Source organism: Mustela nivalis (genome assembly GCF_964662115.1).
Source record: "Mustela nivalis genome assembly, chromosome: 1".
Classification (NCBI taxonomy): Eukaryota; Metazoa; Chordata; class Mammalia; order Carnivora; family Mustelidae; genus Mustela; species Mustela nivalis.
In genome coordinates, this window is record NC_139020.1 from 59,247,268 (window position 1) to 59,270,140 (window position 22,873).

General features: G+C 36.2%; 2 protein-coding genes across 7 annotated transcripts in view; one reads left to right on the plus strand and one right to left on the minus strand.

The window, feature by feature from the left end:
* The window catches only part of SIDT1 (SID1 transmembrane family member 1), a 479,838-nt gene that overhangs the window by 317,362 nt on the left and 139,603 nt on the right, over positions 1–22,873 (plus strand). The gene's annotated exons all lie outside the window — the stretch shown is intronic.
* Positions 959–22,873, minus strand: part of SPICE1 (spindle and centriole associated protein 1) — a 65,152-nt gene continuing 43,237 nt past the window's right edge. For 5 of the 6 annotated variants that reach the window (XM_082738384.1, XM_082738385.1, XM_082738386.1 and 2 more), the window contains 10 exons: positions 22,551–22,688; positions 21,926–22,191; positions 20,346–20,477; positions 17,461–17,608; positions 16,349–16,573; positions 9,098–9,588; positions 6,837–7,020; positions 4,146–4,248; positions 3,082–3,169; positions 959–1,704 (listed from right to left, as the gene is read on the minus strand). In XM_082738384.1, coding sequence (XP_082594510.1) covers positions 1,651–1,704; positions 3,082–3,169; positions 4,146–4,248; positions 6,837–7,020; positions 9,098–9,588; positions 16,349–16,573; positions 17,461–17,608; positions 20,346–20,477; positions 21,926–22,191; positions 22,551–22,688 — 1,829 coding nt within the window. In that variant the 3' untranslated portion in view covers positions 959–1,650. The remainder of the gene's footprint in view (positions 1,705–3,081; positions 3,170–4,145; positions 4,249–6,836; positions 7,021–9,097; positions 9,589–16,348; positions 16,574–17,460; positions 17,609–20,345; positions 20,478–21,925; positions 22,192–22,550; positions 22,689–22,873) is intronic. The other variant, XM_082738387.1, reaches the window with a different exon arrangement.

Below are 22,873 nucleotides of genomic sequence, written 5' to 3' on the forward strand. Positions count from 1 at the left end.
ATGAAATCTTGCCATTTGCAACAATGTGGATAGAACTAGAGAACAGTGTGCTAAGAGAAGTCAGTCGGTCAGAGAAAGACAAATACCTTGTGATCTCACTTATATGTGTAATTTAAGAAACAAATGAGCAAAGGGGAAAAAGAAAAAGAGACAGAGAGGCACACCAAGAAACAGACCATTAACTATAGTGAACAAACTGATGGTTACCAGCAGGAGGTGGGTAGGGGGAATGGGTGAAATGGGTGATGGGGATTGGGGAGGGCACTTGTGATGAGCACCAGGTAATGTATGGAAGTGTTGAATCACTATATTGTACACCTGAAACTTATACTACATTGCATGTTAACTAACTGGAATTTAAATAAAAACTTCAAAAATTAAAAAAACAAAAAACAAAAAACAATGCATTCACAGACCAAGAAGAAAACTTGACATTTCAATATTAGGAATGGTATTAAATGGCTTTATATTCAGAGCAGGGCTAGTATTTATTAAACACCAAGTTTTTAAAAAGTACATTACAGATGGAAGAACCTGCAATAATGCAAATGAATACAGATGACTTCATGTAAATAACATCAATGATAAACAGGGAAGAATTATATTTTTGCCACCACAATGAAGAGGCCCAAATGAAAGTTGCATTTGACACTTCAAAGAATACGAATAACTCAGGAGGGACAGTGTTGTCTGAGAAAGTTCCCCAAGTAGTTTCAAAGTGTTTCCCGTGCCCTACTCCCACTACACCAGGTTGAGAATTCCCATCCCACAGTGAAAGAACAGAGGTAATTTTTAAAGGAAGTTTAAAATAAAAGGCAGTGTCTGAGAGCCAAACAGGTGCTTTGGAGAAAACAATCTTGAATGTGCTGTAGATTCAGGGCTGGGAAAGTTGATAGCAAACTTTTGTACTCATTTCTGTTTCAAACACTAAATATACCAATAAATCAATGTCACTGCATTTAGACACAAGCTCTATGATCATTATTTATTTGATGTACATTACAATTATTGATGACATTTTCACATTCAAAGCCTATCCAAGAATTTTATAATATATACATCCACTCTTAGCTGCATAAACAAATGTGAATAAATGCCCCACACCTACTTTTTAAAGCTGTACATTCCACTTGACAGAAAAAGCCATGGACAACAGTAACTTCGTACCCAAAAAGAAATCAAAGGGAGGGCTTAGTTTTTCTGAAAGCCAGACTTTAATCACCCAGAGCCATTTTATTATAAGTTATATACAAAGCAACTTAGCTCTTTAGGAAAAAAATAAAAGAAATACATCACTTAAGATATACTAGACAAAAAAAGAAAACCTGAATAAAGATGATAAGGCAAAATGCATTACTCAGCAAAACCTTATAATACTTATGAAATTATGAGAATATAAAACTTCAATTTCCCTATAATCAAAATTTAATTCACAGAAGGTTGTACATTAGTTAGTTGTTGGAAATCTATTTGAAAAGATCCAAGATTTAAATAATTGCTTTATTCTTTGTTCCATAAGTACTAAGTTACAAGATCTTTGTAGGTTTTACCTAAAAGGACAAGAAAAGCTGAATGCAGAAACAGGGAAAGAAAGGGAGTGGGAGTTCAAGAATATACTGCTGAAAACAAATTCTATACAACGAACTTCACTTATGACACGTGGGTAGAAAGAGCAAACCAGCCTTCTTCATTCTGTTTTTCCGTCTGTTGAACAAAGATGCAAGATGGATTTAGAAAGTAATCAGAAACATGAGCCCAGTCAAGGTTTATAATTATTTAGACCAAGTACATAGAATTGAAGGATCATCACAGGATACTGAAAATTAAACTGCTACTAGCAATTTTTATTTCCTAACAGAGCCACTCCCAAATAACTGATTCCCCTGGTCAACAGATCCCCTGATTGATTGAGGAAACCTAAGTTTTAAATAAAAGATGAATGTATCTTATACAAACTATAGGTACAAATTTTTAAAATAGCAAAGTTATTTGATCTTAATGAATTAAATTTGTTACTAAATTCCAGAGATTAAGGGCAAATTATATAAAACAGTCTACTTTAAAACTTTTTTAGGGGCACCTGGGTGGCTCAGTTGGTTAAGGGTCTGAGTCTTGATTTTGGCTCAGGTCATGATCTCAGGGTTGTGGGATGGAGCCCCATGCTGGGCTCCACACTCAGCAGAGAATCTGCCTGAAGTTCTCTCTCCTCTCCCTCTGCCTCTACCTCTCTTATGTGTGCACACACATGTGCTCTCTCTCTTTTAAATAAATAAGTAAATCTTTATTTTAAAAACTTTTTTAGGATATAAGAAACAGCAAAGAATAAATTTTGTAGTGCTAGACAATTGGGATATTTGAGAATAACAATCTGGTTTATAAATACTCAATATTTACTGAAGCACTCACTACTTAATCCAATCTACAGCAAATCAGAAGATGTATGACACTGATTAACCACAACTTCTCTAACCAGTGGCACACTCAAATACAGCACACTAGGGTAAAGTGACAAGAAAAGTGACCCCAGGGCCCAGAATATCCCAATCCCACACAGCCAAAGCAAGCACCAAGGGACTTCAAGGCACGCCTGTATGTCCTGTCACATTACTGGAATGCTTTGTCTGAAACCAGTGATTTCCAGTGTATGTTGAAATCCTATCGAATTTTACCTTATTCCTTAGCTACCCTAGAATACAAAAGAAACTATATGGCTTAATGGTTTTTTTCTAGTAAAGGTGAATTAGGAATTCTTTTCTTCTCAGAATTTTATGTCACCTGTAGGATAGCAAGACCAATTAAGAATGGAAATCACTAGGGGCGCCTGGGTGGCTCAGTGGGTTAAGCCTCTGCCTTTGGCTCAGGTCATGATCTCAGGGTCCTGGGATGGAGCCCCACATCAGGCTCTCTGCTGGGCAGGAAGCCTGCTTCCTCCTCTCTCTCTCTCTGACTGCCTCTCTGCCTGCTTGGTCTCTCTCTGTCAAATAAATAAATAAAATCTTTAAAAAAAAAAAATGGAAATCACTAAATCAGCCACCTTCCCTGACCCCTACACAAATTTCACAATTACATTTTATCACATACCTTTGTTCTTGGATTAACAGGTGTGAATCGCCCACTTCCTGAGGTGGCATTTAATGGAGAACAAGAATTACTAGTAGCCCCTGAAGATCTATTTATGCGAAATAAAAGAGAGTGAGAGTGTGATCTATCATCATTAACCTTCACAAATTATATAAGACTGACAAATCTCAGTACTGGCAATGGCTGAGTTAAGTCTAAATGAGGTAATTATTTCTAACATATTTTAATCACCCTAAGTTGTTTGTTTGTTTGCTTTTAATTAATAGACTTCCATTTTTAGGGCAGTTTTAGGTTTACAAAAGGACCGAATGTAAAGTACAGAGAGCTCCAATATAGCTCTCATTTCCCCCCCAGTTTCCCCTATTATTAACACTTTGCATCAGGTTACTACATTTATCACAACTGATGAGATAATATTGATGCAGTATTCATTAAATCCATGGCTTGCATCAGGGCTCACCCTTTTGTTATACATTCTATGGGTTTTGACGAGTATATAAGGACAATTTCCACCATCAAGTATCATGCTGTAACATTCTGAACATTAAAGGGGAAAGATGCATGTGCAAGGGCAGGGTAAGGCTGGAAGAGTAAGGAGCCCTGGAACAGCAGCGCAGTGTCGCGGTAAGCACAGAGAGTGGAGACAGAAGAGCCAGGTCCACCCTCAGTGCCACCTTTTACCAACCATGTGACCCATCTAAGCAAAACACTCAAGTAGCTCAATGAGCTTCAGTTTATTATAAAGGAGAAAAATGCTACTGGTCACTTTACCCACCCTGTCTGTCAGAGGTTATCTCCTAATTTTATAACCTATAAAGTGCTCTATATATGTGCTATTATCCTATTTTTGTTCTCAACAGACAACCCACACTGTTCTACTTAAGGCCTATTCCTCACTCCTCTTCTTTTCCCCAGAAATTCTTCTCTCTAATTGCTTTATTTTCTCTACACGAGTGAGTCTGTCTGAACCTAAGTTAGATACTATGCACTTTCTTTTTTCACACATAGAATGAAAAACCACATTTTTTCATTTTTTAAAGTAACTGTTCATATTATAACCCTACCTTCTGGGATTTATCCCACTGGTAGGAGAGACAGTACTGCATTTTGAGCTTTCTGGGGCTTCAGCTCCTGGAATAGATACTTCAATTGTCCTCTTTCCTCCTTCTAAAATATAAAAATAAATATTAGTTTCATTATCTTTCATTAAAATAAAATAAAAATTTAACTTGATTTCTATCTTACTGCAAATTGCACATTACAAATTTGGAGGTTCTTTCTATATTTTCATTATGACCCACAGACACCTTTGAAGGATTTTTTGTTTGTTTGTTTCTCAAAATGAACTGTGAGACAAGAAACTTTAGTTACTAGTGTCAATTCAGTAGCATGCCAGTTCATAGAAAGCCAGAATCTTCAGACAAGTGGTATCATGTCAGATCTGGAAGTGAAAAACAGAAATTAAGAGCTAGCCCTAAAAATCTTAAGATTTTTGTCACAAAGAACTTATCTAAAATTTTCAAAAAAATTAAAAAGAAAAAGGAAAATTTCTGAAGTCATTCAATAAAACTTTAAATCCTCTAAATCTATTACATTATTAGATTCCTGAAGGCATTGGCTTAGGAGGGGCAAGTTGGCTGAAGAGCTCATATAGCCAATGGCAAGTATAATTGTATTCATTTTCAATATTTCACAAGTAGATTATCACTTAACAAATATTTACTATCTACTAATGAAAGACTTAATGTCTATCCTGGGCAGTTTCACAGAGGTTCCTAGGAATCAGTACTTAAGAGCTTTATTGGGTAATGAAATCATATTTAATTGTACGACATATTCCTCCATTACCCTAGAAAAAAAAAGAGGTTTTGCATGGCATATGATTATTTATATCTTTATCATCACAGTGCATAAAGATACCCATGAAACCAAAAATTTTACTTTTAAAAAGGAATATATTTGAAAAGGAGTATCTTTACTTTTAAAAAGGAATATTTTACTTTTAAAAAGGAATACTCCAAAAAGAGTATTTTGGAGATATAACCACTGGAATGAAAAGAACTCCATTTAGGGGCACCTGGGTGGCTCAGTGGGTTAAGCCTCTGTCTCTGACTCAGCTCATGATCTCAGGATCCTGGGATCAAGCCCCGAATCAGGCTCTCTGCTCAGCTGGGAGCCTGCTTCCCCCTCTCTCTCTGCCTGCCTCACTGCCTACTTGTAATCTCTCTCTCTGTCAAATAAATAAATAAATAAAATCTTTAAAAAAAAAAAAAGAATGCAGTTTGCAAATTTACCAATTTGCTTTAGAACTTCAGACAAATCACTTCTTTTCCCTCAGTTTTTTTATGTATCAAAAAGCTTTAAGACCAGCTCTGTATACTTTCAGGGTGTGTTGAGAACTAATTAAGATAATAGAAACAAAGTACTTTTAAACTTAAAGAACAATTGAAACAGAAGATGTCTAATGTATTACAAAATTATTCTTAAGAGTAATTTGGCTTATTCTTCTTCATTGCACTTAGCGCAAAGACATTATCTCGTAATGCTGGGCAGGGATTTGTCCTGTTTGAAGCAGTTTTCCAAAGGCCCAGAGCAGGGTGGCAGGTAGTAGATGTTCAAACGTATCGAGTGATTTAATCAGAAGTTGCCTCTACACTTCATGACTATGAAGAACAACTATGAAGAAGCTAGAATAAGCAAAGAGAAAAGACCCTGGGGAAATGCATTATCTGTCATTTTCCAGTAATTTTCAAGAGTCTGCTTTCTAGGTCTGGAGTTTCAAAAAAGAAATGATTTGTAACTGAGAGAAAAAGTCTTATAAGGGAGGTGAGTGGGGAGGATGGGTAAAACCGGTAAAGGCGATTAAGAGCACACTAAGTAATCACTGAGTAACGTACAGAATTGTTGGATCACTGTATCATACACCTGAAACTAATATAACACTCTATGTTAACTATACTGGAATTAAAAAAAAATTTAAGTCTTATTGGCAGATACCTTAAAGATAGCCTACTTCAACCAGCCTCCGGACAGATGAATCCCTCTAAAACACCTCAGAGAACATACTACTTAGGATATAATTATTTTCTATCCCTCACAATTAGAACCTTCTTTTATACGGGGCCAAAATTAGTCTCTCTATAGCCTTCATACAGATCTATCCCTTGAGTGTCTTAGTAATTCAATTTTTGCCAAAGAACAACTTAAGATCTACTTCATTTCATCAATACTTTTTTGTTTGTAAATATTATGACAACTAATTTTTCAGTCACTAGCCTATTATTCAGAAGCCTCTCTAGTTTATCACACTCCTAAATAAAATAACAGAATGGGAAGTTTAATTTACAAATAAAAATGTTTTAATTGGTTTTAATAAAATAACTTGTAATTTGTTGTAACTTATAATTTGTTTAAATTCTAAATTATCATTTTGATGCTAATGTTTTATACTTAGCCACTGCATAGGTCCTAAGTGAATCATACACTATAATGAATCCCATTTACACATCAGGCAACTTAAGAATTTAGACACCAAAGATTAACTGCAGGTACCATGGTACAGCTTTCTACGAGAGTGGCCTTCTAGTCTTATTTCTGTCACTTATTCTGAGACTTAGGTCTGTTTCTTTCAATGTGAAATTGAAGACATTGAAATATATGCTTTGAGATTTCTTTCAGCTCAATATATACTTGCAAAATCAAGAAAGTAAAAACTCTCATGTGTCTGGCTTTTAAATCATGAATTTGTGACCAACCAGTCCATGCTCCGAGAGTTGATGGAATGGGTGATACTGGTGGAGAGGAAAGATTCAGACCAATAAGTTTCTGCTGCTCTATTAACTGCAAGAGTTTTCCACGAGCCTCCATACTCTGCCGATTCAATTCTGCAATCCGCTCCTCCATGCTACTTGATGTTAGAGGTTGTGTTGCTGGAAAGGTCTTAAAAAAAAAAAAGGCACAAATTCCACATTAAAAACAATCCAAACAATTTTAACTTTTTGTAAAACTGAGCTCTTCCACTAAGAACCAGCTAGTTAGTATTCACGGCCCTCACTATATGTAAACTTGAATAGTAGGCAAAGAATAAAAGTCATTTAATTGAAAGATTAGGGCTAAAGGAAAGGGATACCAATCCTTCTGATACTGGCACCACATAATCCCTCTAGTCCCACTGTCCATGGAGAACGTCTGTGGAACAAAGCTTCCCTTCATCTCTTCGTGTTTGTTGAGGTACACAAAAGGTCCCATGAGCAAAGACAGTACTGCTAGTGACCTGACTTCTAAGTAACAGGTCTATTAATTATAGATCTGTGGTGGGAATCTCAGTATAGAAAAGAGGATCTGTTATCCTCAAGAGATGCTTCTACCATCCCAATCGTCATACATGTACCATGAGTTATTTGGCCAAGATTTCTAGGAATCTTATCACTCTTCTTGACCAGGGGTCAGCCACCCCAAGCCATGTTTGGCCTCAGATATCTAATTTGAGAAATGTGGTGACTAGAAAAGAATATGAAAGGTAGAGTAAAAAAGCCACCCAAGGAATATAACGTAAATTTAATATGAAAATTCCTGAAATGAATACATGTGTCATTCTTGATTATTTCATTTAGTTAAATACATCTCTTTGAGGAAAAAAAAATTCCTAATAGAAATCACTAATTTGTAACATACACTCGTTAATTTTAAAAAAGAGAGATAAACAAAACATTTGAAATTAAAGATCACTCTGAAATTCGGATTATGACAAAGAGAGTGGTGAAGACAATAACAGATTATCCTCACTAGCCTGATCTGTATACTAATTAGAAAAGCAGGCAGGCTCAATTTTCAACTCTGTTGCCTTTTTAAAACCAAGAGCTAGTTACCTGCTTCAAATAATTGTCAAAATTCTGCAAATGCAGAAATACCTCCAATGACTCAAAATTAAGGCAATCTGTACTTATACACATCTAGACCGAGAGCAGCTACCCGCTCCTAATACTTCTCCCTGGTAAAAGATTGCCAGTCCCCTCTGACTATTACTCTGTGACTCCACACTCATACTGCCCTTATTTCCAGTGACTCTGTGCTGACAGAGGTGGCCCTTAACCCCACCCCCATCCCCTCCTAAACTTCCTCATGGAAGCCCTCAATCTATCACTGGTAAAGGCCTTTATAGAAACAATCACCTCTGGAATCCTTAATCCATAAAGCTGCCCAGCTCCTTCCCACTGCTAAAAGACTGTTCCATCTGCTATCAGAACCCTGACAGGAGCCCCTGTGGCTCACAAAGTGGTAAAAGGACGTGTCTCCCGTCACTGGGACCAGCCTAAGAACATGTTATAAACAGTCGCTAGCTGGAATTTAGAATCCCTTTTCTCCCCATGAACAAGAAAATGAAGATTTAAGTTACCTGGTTAGCCCATAAAATTTCTTCACTGTAATAGGCAGACTTTTCTATTCAAAGCATAATCCTCAGTCCGGTACCATCTGAGAACTTGTCAAAAATGCACAAGTACTATCTCAGAACTGCTCAATCAGAAACTGCATTTTATCAAGATCTCCACATGATTCATACATACATTAAAGTCTCACTTTAATAATCCTTTAAAACATCATTTCTACAGGAAAATGCATTTGTGTGTCCTAAAAAATTAACTCCTCATGAATTAAGGCCCAGCTACACATAATTCTCTTGTATGAGCCCTATGAGAGTAAAAATGCTTTCAATTAAAATGTAGCTGTATAGCAGGCTTTCAAACTCAAACTAATTTTGCATTTTATATTTATAACTTCATTTGCAGCTTAATTTCAGCTTTTCTACACATTTTACCTTTGTCTTATTTTCCTCATTCATTTTCATCATTTTCTATTTTATGCTGTTCTCTTTTACTGTATGTGTTAAATAAACTGTTAAATAACTTTTCTTTTTCTTGTGATGAGGACATGACAAAGCATAAGCCTTCTAATAGCAGCCTCGAAGACATCCAGGAACGCTTTGTTCCAGCAAAGTACTTAAATAACTGGTACTCACTGCCGTCATGTTGCTCACATGACTTGTCTCTTGTTTGTTTAATTCCCGAACTCCATCCCCTTGCTCTCCTCCTGGCCCAATAATATTATTCAGATGTGCCTTGATAGCTGAATTCTGCAGGGTCAACTCAGCAATTCGTTCTATGACGTCTTTTCTTTGTATTAATGCTTCATTTGTTCTAAGCTGCTGCCCATCTCCCAGTACTGGGGTCTCTTCTGAGAACTCGAGGATTCTGGCCTGCTGAGTGTTTGAATGGGAGCTACAGAAGGGCTGTGAGAGGTTAACAAAAGGAGCCTGGACTTTGTTCTCCAGATCTTCCCCCATGTGAGATACCCTCCACCTCTGAGTGAAGAGACGACTCTCTTCACTTGAATTCTGATTGTCTGTGTCAGTAGGGAAGGCCGTCTTTTCCCAATTTTGTTCCTTCTCAATTATTTCCACAGTTGGAGGAATTCGTGGAGCAGGACGAGTTTGAACAGTCCTCCTCAATACTGTAGATAAAATTAAAACAGAATAAACATGCATCATTTAGCCACAGACTGGCTCTACAATCATCTCATTACTCATCATGGTAGTTAGAAATGTATTTCAAGAGAAGGGTCTGGTTTCTGAATGCCTAAATTATTTTAGCAGGGAATATACCACCAAGGACACCTCAAACAATCAAATACAGAGACTTTTATATTCCTTAAGGCTCTATCAGTATCCTTGTAAAAAAAAGTCTGCCAAGTTCACATTTTAATACATGTATTAACTCGTATCTGGGAATACTGGGGGTGTAGGGAGTATAAATACCTACTGTAAACTGAAGATAGGAAAGGCATCTCTGAAGAAGTAAAATTTAAAAATGATTACATATGTAGCAGAAAGCGGAGCAAAGAACAGTACAGGCAGAGAGAACAACATATGTGAATGCCCAAAAATAGGAAAGAGCAAAGAAATGAGGCCAATTTAGTGTAATACAGTAACAAGGGAGAACGGGAAAAATATGAGTTTGGAGAGGTGTACAGAAATATTTCTCACTCAAGCCATGTTTGGAATTTTGTAGTTTAATCCAAGATCAATGAAATATGGAGAAGGTTTGACAATGACTCAATTTATATTTCTTAAATGCTGTGTTAATTGGAAGATCCAAGAATGGAAGTAGGGAGACCAGTAAGCCATTGTGGTAGTTTAGGAGAAAGATGATGATAGCTCCAACGAGGGTATGTTGGCTATAGAGATGGAGAGAAGTAGGTATACTTGAGAAATATTTTGGTAAAAGAACTAAGAGTGATGAACTGGAAGTGGGGAGTAAGGGAAATACACAGATCAAGATGGCATGTGCAACTGAGTGGGCAGTGATACGATTTACAGAGATGGAGAAGATAAGAACAGATTTGGGGGAAGGGAAGCTATCAAGAATTTCACTTTGAACAGGATAAGTTTAAGTACCTGATGATTTATCCAAATCATCATTATTCCCTCAGGCAAATGGGCTCATGGGTCAGAAACTTAAGACTCATCTAGGTGAAGATACAAAACTGAAAGTTACTGGCATATAGACAGTATTGGGAGCAATGAGAATGGTTGAGATTATTTCGAGAAAAAAAAATTGAACAAGAAAAGAAACCAATACCGACACATGAGAAAATCAACATGCAGAGCGGCATAAAGAGGAGAAGCTAGCAGAGCAGACTGAAGTGGGGCAGCCAGAATGGTTAGAGAAATATTACAAGAACGTGGTATGAAGGAAACCAAAAGGGAGTGGTTAACCACATGCAATACTACTGTAAGACCTAGAAACACAAAGAAGAAAAGTGCACTGGAGTTATTAACCTAGAGGCCACTGAAGTCCATAGCAGGAGTAGTTTAGGGGAAATGACCTAATAGAGAACTGGGGAGACAGATGCTCCTAGTTCAAGACTAGAGACTCACCTTCTTTCACTGACAACAAGGAAATAAAAAAATTAATAAACTCATATCAGTGAAGATTATGATCTAGGAAGAGAGTCATTAGCAAATGAGATTATTTTGACACATTTCTGAAAGACTAAAAGTGGATGGGAAGTGTATGAAAGAATGAATTGAGCAGAAGCCACAGTTTAGAACATGTATATGTTATAAGAAAGTGACAGGTAAAAGCCAGTCTTTCTGAGAGAACCAGAAAAAGGCCACTAGTTCAAAGCTGACTGTGCAGAAGGAGAAAGTGAGAAGTAGGCTGAAAATTGGAGAGTAACTTGAAAGTTAATCTACTTCATAGTTATGTTGGTCAAGCTGTGCTCACTAATTGCCCCAGTCATCCTCAAAAGTGAAAAATAGCATTGGGGAGGGCAACTGTGGTAGCCCCAGTGAAACAGCTGGATCCTACTTACATACCCTAAAAGCAAGCCTGCAGTTAATGAGGCGTGTCCATATATCAAAGCAACTGCTGAAGGGAAAGTCTATTGGGAAAAAAGACCTAGACCAACCTACACCCCAGAAGAGAAAACCTATGCCAACTACCTATAACATTCGCTCCAGTCCTTTATTCTTAACTATGATAGGTAGTGAAGGATCACCAGACATATAAGGAAAATCAACAGCACAAAATAGAAAAACCAGGATAGGAAAACAGAACAAAAGATAGAAGAAAAGGGAAAATTCAGATACAAAAGATAATGTAATAAAATTCTAAAGGGTATACTCAGAAAAGAAGGAAAATTCAGATACAAAATATAATATAATAAAATTCTAAAGGGTATACTCAGAAGAGAAGGAAAATTCAGATACAAAAGATAATGTAATAAAATTCTAAAGGGTATACTCAGAAGAGTGTTTCTGGAAGATAATGCATTTGTTTTGTTTTGTTGTGCTGTTTGTTGTTGTTGTTGTTGTTGTTGTTTTTAATTTTTATTTATTTATTTGAGAGAGAGAGAGTAGACTCCCTGCTGGGCAAGGAGCCTGGCTCCAGAATCGATCCCAGGGCCCTGAAACCATGACCTGAGCTAAAGGAAGCCGTTTAACCAACTGAGCCACCCAGGTGTCCCAAGATAATGCATTTGTAATAAGCATCAAAGAAAAAAGGACAATCAAACACTAAGAAAGGGCTGTTGCTTAGAAATTAAAAATATAACTTGGTGACATTTTTAAAAAAATAAAAGACAGAGTTGAATATAAAGTGAAAAAAAAATCTTCCAGAATATAAGAAGGAAGATATAAGGCTAAATACATAAGAAAATGGTCCAGGGGCGCCTGGGTGGCTCAGTGGGTTAGGCCGCTGCCTTCCGCTCAGGTCATGATCCCAAAGTCCTGGGATCGAGTCCCTCATCGGGTTCTCTGCTCAGCAGGGAGCCTGCTTCCCTCTCTCTCTCTGCCTGCCTCTCTGTCTACTTGTGATCTCTCTCTGTCAAATAAATAAAATCTTAAAAAAAAAAAAGAAAGAAAGAAAGAAAGAAAACTGCAGAAAGTCATGTGTCTTCATGTCCCAAAGGTCCCACTGGTGCCTCATAGTGCAATGAGAGAGGGAAAAAGAAAAAAAAAAAAAAAAAACCCACACATTTAGACACACCTTATGCAAGGTCAGAATAAAAATAAAGGAATTCTAAAGCTTCCACAAAGAAAAAGTAGGTCAAATACAAAGAAATATAAGTTAGATATTACATCATACATCTGAACTGCAACACCAGATAGTAAAAATCAATAGAACAATGCCTCAAATTTCTCAGGGTAAAGGATTATGGACCTAGAATTCTATATCTAGGCAAATTATCAACCAAGTATAACAGAAAAAGGAAAAATGTTCTCAGATTTTTAAGAACTTAGGATTTACCTTCTATACACCCATTCTAATGATTTCTTTCAGAAACCTGAGGGAGAAAACCAAAGAGGAATAAATGGAATCCAGGAAATAGTAGATATAACCCTAGGAGTGTGACCTTAGCAAGTCCCAGGATAAGAGGTGTGTGGCAGGCCGAGTGAGCAATCAGTGCAGACTGGAACGGGGTGGAAGAGCTCTGGGAATTATCTCTGGAATGAAAGCAGATTCCATTCCTAAAGGATTCCATAACTAAAGGACCAGAAGCTATTATTCATGTGTAAACAAGAGAGTAAATAAAGCACATTATTCTTGGGTAAATAATGGGTAAAAGCAATTCAAAACTCCAGGCAAAACAAAAACTAAGGAAGAAAGTTAGTATAAATATAGAGCAAACTTAAATATTCTGAACAACTGATTAAGTTAAGTTAACTTTGATCTTCATACTAAGAACTTTTTCCTTCCTGTGGCACAAAGACTGATAGTAACAATAGATCGAGAAACAAAAAAACAGTCACTTGTTTTCAACTTTCAGTAACCATCTATAGACAAGACACAGAAGACATAATTGTAGTAATGGAACAAAGGAAATGTCATCAAACTCCACACAGTAAAAGGAAATATAGACTGAGTGAAGGTGTGTAGTGGAAGCACAGGAGAGCCAGAAGGGAAGCAGAGCTAGTATCCCTGTCTTTCATAGTGGAATGCCAAGAGCTACTGCATAGCGTTAACAAAGAAGAGAGAGAAAGTATTTGAAGTCACAAAAGTTAAGCAATAGAAGAATTAAAAATTAAAATATAATCATCCAAATTAGATAGAGAAGGAAAGTAGGAGTTAATGTTAATTAAACCCTCTTCTTTAATAAAGGACAGTCTATAATTATTGTGTAAAGTTAAAATTTAAGAGAAAATATATAAAAATATCTTATGTTAATTATGGAGACTACCACAAGATAAGCAGAAATCAAATTGGGAAAAAATGCTTCCCTCTTAGGGCAGGCCTAAAGATGAAAGAGGAAAAGACCTTTGTATGTGCCTTTTTTAACCACATCAAAATAAAAATTAGAATTGACACTTGAAAATGAAGAATGAATGGGAGATAAGAAAATGAAAACAGCATATATATACTACTCTTTCAAAAGGTGTGACTGTAAAAGAAAGTAGAAGTCAATCAGTAGCTAACGGAAATTATCTATGATAGGAAATTCTAGGGCAATGTTGTCCATTATAAGAGTGTCTGGACATACGCAGTTATTCAAATTCAAATTCAAATTAATTAAGATTAAATAAAATTAATAATTCAGTTCTTCAGTCACATTAGCCACATTCCAAGTGCCCACTGATGCTAGCACCTACCAATATGAATGGAGCAGACACAGAACATTTTCATCATCACATAAAGTTCTATTAGACAGAGCTATTCCAGAGTATAACTAAAGGCTGATAAAGGGATCTATGTACCTCCCACCTTTATCTGAACAATTTTTTATATGTGGGCATGCTAAATAAAAGTCTGAAAAAATATGATGACAAAAATTCACCAACTAAGAATACATGTTCAAAGGTTATTCCATCTGTACACTGTAAAAGAAACGTGTGGCATTATTTTCAAGGCAAACCTGCTAACAAAGAGGTGTCTATAACAGCCCCCAAATGGGGCTTTAGTGGACATTTAGTATATTTGTAATCAGAGTAAAAATACTTTTGGTAATTGTTTCTTTAAAAGAATTTGGGGTGCCTGAGTGGCTGAGTTCCATAGGCATTCAACTCGATCTCAGCTCAGGTCTTGACCTAAGGATTGTGAGTTCAAGTCCATGTTAGATTCCACACTAGGGGTGGAGCCTACTTTAAAAAAAAAAAAAAAAGAACAACAACAACAACTTCAAGCTATCTTCCTATCACCAGTGGGAAATACTTTATAATATCTCAAGAGATCATTAGATGAGCATATTAATACCATGTAAACATTTGAAAGCTTACTTTGAGAATGAAAATCTAACCTGAACAGAAATCAGAACTGAAATCATATCTCCAATTCAATTAACAATTCTCTCTAGGCTCTAAAGAGGAGATACCATTTCACAGAAATAGAGAGCCAGATGAACATTAAAGATAAAAGAAAAATCTCTCATTCTGAAGCCAGAAAAATGAATGTAGAGACGGTAAGTGTCTTAGCTCCATGCCTCCCAGCTAGTCACCAGATGGGCCAAGATTCTAGCACTTCTGACCCTCAGCCTAGCATTGTCTCCCTATACCAGAAAGACTTGACAGACTTTACAGTCACATAATAAATGCCAAAACAAATCTTATCATGGCAAGAACTTGTTATTTTCTTTAACTCTTATGGCCTCTTCAGGTCCTTTATTGAAAAGAAGGTACAGAAAATCTGACCAAATTTCTAAGTTACAATGACAATAAAAGTTATTATTCTGTTCCCCTGTGTAAGAATGTAAACACTCAAAGAAATAAAAAAATGTATGCAAATCAGGGCTGAATAACATTTTTCTAAAAACACTGGAGGCAAATCTAAGGTAGTTTTTTAACTGAAGAATTATTTAAAAAAAAGGTTCTAAAGCTCCAGAATAAATGCACAGGTGGACAAATAAACATAATTTTACAAACAATGAAACACTCCATGGTACTTCTGAAGACCATCCATGAGCCCCCAAGTTAAGAATCTCTGAGCTAAGGATAAACAATAATTTTTAGGGCTCCTGGGTGGCTCAGTGGGTTAAAGCCTCTGCCTTCAGCTCAGGTCATGATCTCAGGGTCCTGGGATCAAGGCCCGCATCGGGCTCTCTGCTCAGTGGGGAGCCTGCTTCTCCCTCTCTCTCTATCTGCCTCTCTGCCTATTTGTGATTTCTGTCTGTCAAATAAATAAATAAAATCTTAAAAAAAAAAAAAACAATAACTTTTAAAATTTTTATTCTAAACTCTATATATGTCCTGCAAAAAGTGACCTGAAAGCTATTTTTAATTGTTGATCAACTTTCACTATAAAATTACCTCAACTGACTAAGTTAAAGAAATTTCAATGAGAAATAGTTTAATAACCAAATCTGACATACAAAATCCTTATAGTCGCAGTTCTTACCTTTCATTGGCTAAACTTTCATTACTCTCTCTCTGGAGTATAATCTCTTGTTTCTTACCCTTTCCTATGCTCCTGGCCCACAGGGAAAGGAGGATTTCCCTTACTCTACATTTTAATGCTGAGGACTCTAATCCTTTGATCTGATATAATATTTACAATGTCTAATAGAACAGATACATAACGAAATTTAACGTGACATTTCACCACGGGTGTAACACACATGATATACACAACCCTGAAAAATCCTCCTTTAGCTTAAAGGTTATGTGTGGCAATCAATATCTTTCAGAATTCCCTTTACTGGGAAACAATGGACACAGTATGTTGCATATATAAAGCATAAAAAAACAACCGTCAGGCAGCTTTAGAAGAAGCCTGCTTACCGTCCTGCAAGGGAGAGAATCCTGAGTTGCTCTTCTGCCTGGGTGGTGTCAACAACACAGCCGGCTCAAATATATGTGCGGGAAAACTGTTAGTCAGATTCACACTATCCGGGGGAGTTGGCACCTGAGACAGCTTAACAGGCAAGTCTTCCTGTGTGAATTCAGCCGCTTCCTCCCCTCTGAATGCCAATGGCATGGAGACATTAGCATTTACAATAGGGCCCTCTGAAGAAGATGAGAGGCTGTCAGCACTTGTAACTACAGATACACTGCAGGTATTTATACTTACATACATTTCCACAGAAAGCAAAATCACATGGACTCTAGAGTCTTCACTTTCTAGGCCATGTCGTCCTTTAGCTGTAACTCACAGGCAAGGCTCCCAAGGGGCCAGCACTGGGAAGAAGGGGCTGCTTTTGAGAAAAGCACTTAGTCCTTGAGACCTGCCTCAGCCACTGAGTTTATCTCATGCAAGTTAAATTTTAGTCAGCCACTTCTCAGAATCCCTCATGAGAAAACATTCCTAAATACATAAAATACCACACACAGATACTCATCGAAGTGTTACTTAGAAGCAAAAAACATGAAAAAGCCTAACTGTCCTATTCAGACTCTGACATAGGATGGCACAGGAAGTGAAGAAAGGCTTTCCAAATATCACCACAAATGAAAAAAAGTTACAAATTTCTAAAACTCAGTATTTCTTTTTCTTTCCAAGACCATCTCCTCTCCTCCTGAACCTGGTGCACAGTGATGAAAAGTGATGGCACTAAAGCCCCAGTGGTCTAGGAAGCAAATTCTGCTACTTCCTAGTTGTATGATCTTGCTAAGCTACCAACTCTCTCGAAGCCTTGGTTTTCTCATCCTGAAAGTAGGGATAACAATAATACCTCATCAGATTATCACGAGGATTAAATGAGATAATACACAAAAAAACACTTAAAAAGTGCCTGGCATAGTGCAAGTGCCCAACAAATATTAACTGGAAATAGCGATGGCAACTGTCACCGTTACAATGCTATCTATGTGTACATGACCAATCACATGTAAGTTTACAGTTTTGTTTACTCTGTTTAATACCAACCTGGGATGATAAGACCATACATACTCACCCAGATTGTCTATCATTTTCCTGCTTGTGGATCCCCTTTCGGATGCCTGATACTCTTTGTTGCTTTTTATCACAGGACAGTTCTTCATGGCATGTGTCAGTGATATAAGTTGCTCATCTGTTGTGACCATGTACTGCTGAAGTCTTGCCTGGAGAAGAAAGAATGAAATAATATCATTGCAATATCAGACTCTGACATGTTTATCAGTGTAAATGCCTGTGTAATATTCTGTTAAATTAGCTTGAGTCAGTTGATACCATTTATATAAAGATCATCACCTAGACATGCAGAACTGTATCACCACTTTAACTACTCTAGGAACTTCAGACTTTCGTTCAAATACTAAAGTCATGTATTTGTAAGAACACATAATCATAAATGTTTTAAAAGTCCCACAACAGAGGAATGGTTAAATGTATCACAGAATATTATTAATTAATAAATACACTACCATACAACAATAAGAATTAACCTTTTTACAGTGCTTTTGATCTATAAAACCTCTTTATATAAATGGTATCAATTGACTCAAGCTAATTTAACAGAATATTACACAGGCATTTACACTGATAAACATGACCCAGTAAGAAGTTACGTAATGTATATAAAATAAGGTTAAGAAAAAATATATACACCAAGATAAGAGGTATTATACACATATAAATATATATGTATATGTATCCAAAATATATAGACATTTTATAAAAATCACGGATGGTCAGAACTGTTAGTGGGATTACTGAATAAAGTATACTAAACAATTTCATACCAGCTCAAATTTTCCCCAAATTCCACAATCATCTCTAATGACCTATTCAGCATCTCCATCTAGAACTCATACATGCTTCTCAAACTCAACATGTACAAAACCAAACTCCCCCTGAACATTCCTAACTCATCAACAGCAACTGCATCCTTCTAAACGCTCAGCCCCTAACTTTGGAATCACCCTTGACTCCTCTCACATCCTTTCCTTTATCCCATATCCAAATCCAACCCATCGGAAAAATCCTACTGTTTGCCTTCAAAATAGATTAATAATATGGTCACTTTTCACAACTTCACCTAAAGATTGCTTCTCTGTTCATGACTGTACCTCCTACACCAAGAACAGTGCCCGGCCCAAATCAATACAATTTGTTGATCCAACTAGTACATTTTATTTATTTTTTTTTCAATTAGTACATTTTAAAACTGCTCATCTTCCCAAGAGAATTGATAACCTAAGTTCACACAAATACTTGTACATGAATGTTCATAGCAGCATTATTCACTCATAGTACACGAAAAGGTAGAAACAACTAAAAATGTCCATCAACTGATGAATGGATAAACAAAATGCGGTCTATCCTTATAATGGAATATTAGTGGACAATAAAAAGGAATGAAGTACTGACACATGCTACAACATAGCTAAGCCCTGAAAACATTATGCTAAGTGAAAGAGATCAGATACAAAAGATTACATATTGTACAATTCCATTTATATGAAATATCCACATTTGACATATCTTTAGAAACACAAAGTGGATTTATAATTGCCAGGAGCTATAAGCTATAAGAGTGACTGCTAACAAGCTTGGGGTTTCTCTTTGGGGTGAGGAAAACATTCTGAAATTAGATAATGGTGCTGGTGTACAACTCTGTGAATATACTAAAAACCACTGAATTGTACACTTTTATAAGATAATTAAATGGTATGTGAAATGGATAGATCAATAAAAAATTGCATGTCTTATATCTAATGTCCATTGATACAACATAACTTAGCTACTAACTATGGCTTTTCCAGTCTCTTTTGGCTAACAAATAAAAGTAATAACAACCATCACTGGAGAACAAAGAGATGAATAAAACCATCTCTGCTCAAGCAGCTCAGTCTTTTTTTTTTTTTTTTTTTAAGATTTTATTTATTCATTTGTCAGAGAGACAAAGCGCAAGCACAAGCAGGGGGAGCGACACAGGGAGAAGCAGGCCTCCTGCTGAGCAAGGAGGCTGATGCCAGACTTGATCCCAAGACCTTCAGATCATGAAGTTGTACCTTCAGATCACAGAGTTGTACACCAGCACCATTATCTAATTTCAGAATGTTTTCCTCACCCCAAAGAGAAACCCCAAGCTTGTTAGCAGTCACTCTTATAGCTTATAGCTCCTGGCAATTATAAATCCACTTTGTGTTTCTAAAGATATGTCAAATGTGGATATTTCATATAAATGGAATTGTACAAAGGCAGATGCCTAATTGATTGAGCCACCCAGGCATCCCTCAAGCAGCTCAGTCTTGATGACAGGTATACATGCATGTGTAACACAGTTTGGTAAATGCAGTGAGAGCAATACCCAGAGAGAACAGAAAGAGCACAAATTAAGAATGTTTAATGCACCATTGAGGCAGTATTAATTGGTTTCTAGAAGAAATACTGTGTCTTTAAAAAAATAATAAAAGGAGCAATTAGCTAAACAAGTGACGAAAAGGACTTATCTAATAAATATGAAGATACTGCAAACAACTTTAAATGGCATATGATTACAGGAAGCTTTCTAAATTGTATCCTCTGCTGTTTTGAAATTAGAAGTAGCTATCACAACATTTACTTCACAGTTTGGATAAACTGCTATAATATTGGTAGTTACCATTTAAATGTAGATTCTGTCTTTCCAAATAATAGTATGTTTTTTAAAGACAGCAGACTTTTCTGTATGTTATTTGTACTTCAAGTTTCTACTATAGTACCTCCAATATAATGAATGTTGATGATAATAAAGAAGTGATAAGTAATCACAGCCACACAACTAAACCAAAGGCAACTAAAAGAAAATCTTACATACTCTTAAAGATACCTTATTTTACTAAACGCAGAAAAGTTGGGATCTCATCTAAGTACCTGGGTAGCAGTATTTTCTTCTCTAAGGAGAAGAATTTCAGCTGTAAGAGCATCAATGAGCTCTCGATGATCACCTAACGTTTGTTCCAGGTGCTGCCTCGTCTCTACTTCTTTACGCAGTTGGACCTCGCTCTACATAAAAAAAAAAAAAATCAACCTCCATCAATAATAAGATAAAATCCCCATCCAAAAATAAACTCCCATTAAAAGCATCAAATACTGAAAACTAAGAGTTTCTATTCAAAACTGTCAAAGAAAATGATACAAAGTATATGTGACAAAAATGAGAATGACATATTTTTATAAAAAGGCTTATATTGCATTAAAATGAAATGCTGTGTCCTTTTCCCTTCTTTATATAGAACATAATAAACAGAATGGTATACAGGCTTAAATAAGTACAAATTTTTGCCGAATAAAGTGGAGGGAAGGACATATACATATTGCTTGAATATACACAGATCATCTCTAGAAGGATACACCTGTATCTGGCAATGACTGCTGGCCACAGGGAAGCAAACTAGTTAAATGAAAGTTAAGGGTGGGAATGAGAATTTTTATCTATAACCTTCTGTTTCTTTTAATTTCATGCCATGTGATTATGATCACCAATTCAACAACTAAGTTTGTTCAAATAAAATAAAAATAACAACAGACTTCAATGGTTTTAACTTTGTAAAGCAAGTGATTAGCTAAAAAGTGGAAGCTACTAAACCTGTAATGCTTTCAGAGAGCCAAAAGTACATTCCTGGAGAACCCTAATTTAAGGATAGAAGAATGATAAGACTTTCATAAGTCTGACAGTACAATAAATATTTCACTAACAAGTAATTTTAGGAAGACAGCTCCAGAGAAATTGAAACATCAGAATTAGAGTGATAAACCAACTATTTTAATAATAAAATGTCCTTGAACATTTTCTGTTGTATTTGTTTAACAAATTTAAATGTATAAAACATAAGAACAGCTTAAATAGGTTTTTTGAAAGATGAAATGTAGAGCTAGCTCTAATTCCTCAGCATTCTGACGACTGGTTATTCAAAAATTAATTACGAAATAATTCTTGCTTCTCTTACAAATTATTTTCAGAACAACAAAAGATCTACTTCAGACAAAGCCCAAGTAGTCACACAGATAACGTGAAGAATTTTCCTCATCTGTGTCTACAGATTACAGGCATGCCACTCTCCAAACTAAAGTAGGAGTAGGAACACAGAGAAAAGCAATAGAACAAGGACACATTTAGTAGTTCTACTGAATTTAATACTGCCAAACAATATATTCAATGTCAGCATAAGACATGATTTTATTTATAGTAGATTTACCTTACTAATTACAATTTAGAACAGCTTGTATTAAAATCAACATCACTTATACTATAGGATACATAAATTGGCATATAGAGAGAAATTAAAAGGTAAAACCTTACTGCAGATAATCTAAAACTGAGATATTTTAAACAAAGCTATTCAAATTTTACTATTCTTCATTTGGAATTTGCTATAAGTTAAGTGTAGAAGAAAAAAAACCCCACTGTTTCCACCAGCACTCTGTAGAGGAGAATAACCTCTTGTTCTTACCTCTTTAAGGTACCGAACCAGGCGACAGAGGGAACCCACCAGTGACAGAGTAAAGCCTGTAAGCCCCTGACTACTCTGCAGTCCTTTGACCTCGCGTCCCGTCCACCGTTCGTATTCTTCCATTTCATGTTCCACTTCATTGATCATGTGTTTGAGGACATCTAGGCTGGAATTACTGCTGTTTGGTAAGTCTGTGGAGGCTGTGCTAGCTGTTAACACATTCTTCTTCTGCTTGGAAGGAGCACTGGAATCCAGTTTTCCTTTCACTGATAATGACAGAAGTCACCCTATTAGAAGACCAGGAAAAGCTATACCAGCAAGCTACTAGAAAAACCACTGACTGTTATTCACAGTTTACAAAAGGTTTTTATAGAAGTTATCACCATTTCTCATAAAAACTATAGTCTAAATCAGGTTTACACTATCTATAATGAATGTACTAGAACCACCTTTCTACAGAGTTACATTGTTATATTTGGAGGCATTTCTTAGCTACCATTTAGAAAAGTCTAATCAGCTGGCTCCAACTGGATGGGTTTAAAGGAAAAAACTTTACTAAGAGATATAGGAAGCTGTATCAAGTTATGCGTTTAACAATTCATCTTTGTAAATTGAGGGATTGAACCTTTCTTTAACAACTGTTTTTGCTTCCTTGAGTTCAGCACTTGTCCCACAACATAGCTTGAGTCTAGAGTCTCAGTAGATTCTTCAGATTGAAGCCTGGTCTGGACTCTCTTGACAGCGCTGGTAGCATTCAGAGCAGCTAAAGGAAAAAATATTTCCAAAAGAATCTCAAGTGAACAGGAAAAAAAGTTTTAAGCATTCCAATTAACAGATCAATTAGGTAAAGTCAGTCAAAACCCAAATAATATTCCTTTAAACATTACTATGTTTAAGGAAGAACATAATAAAACAAGTTACTGTTCTGTGAGAAATAATACAATGGGG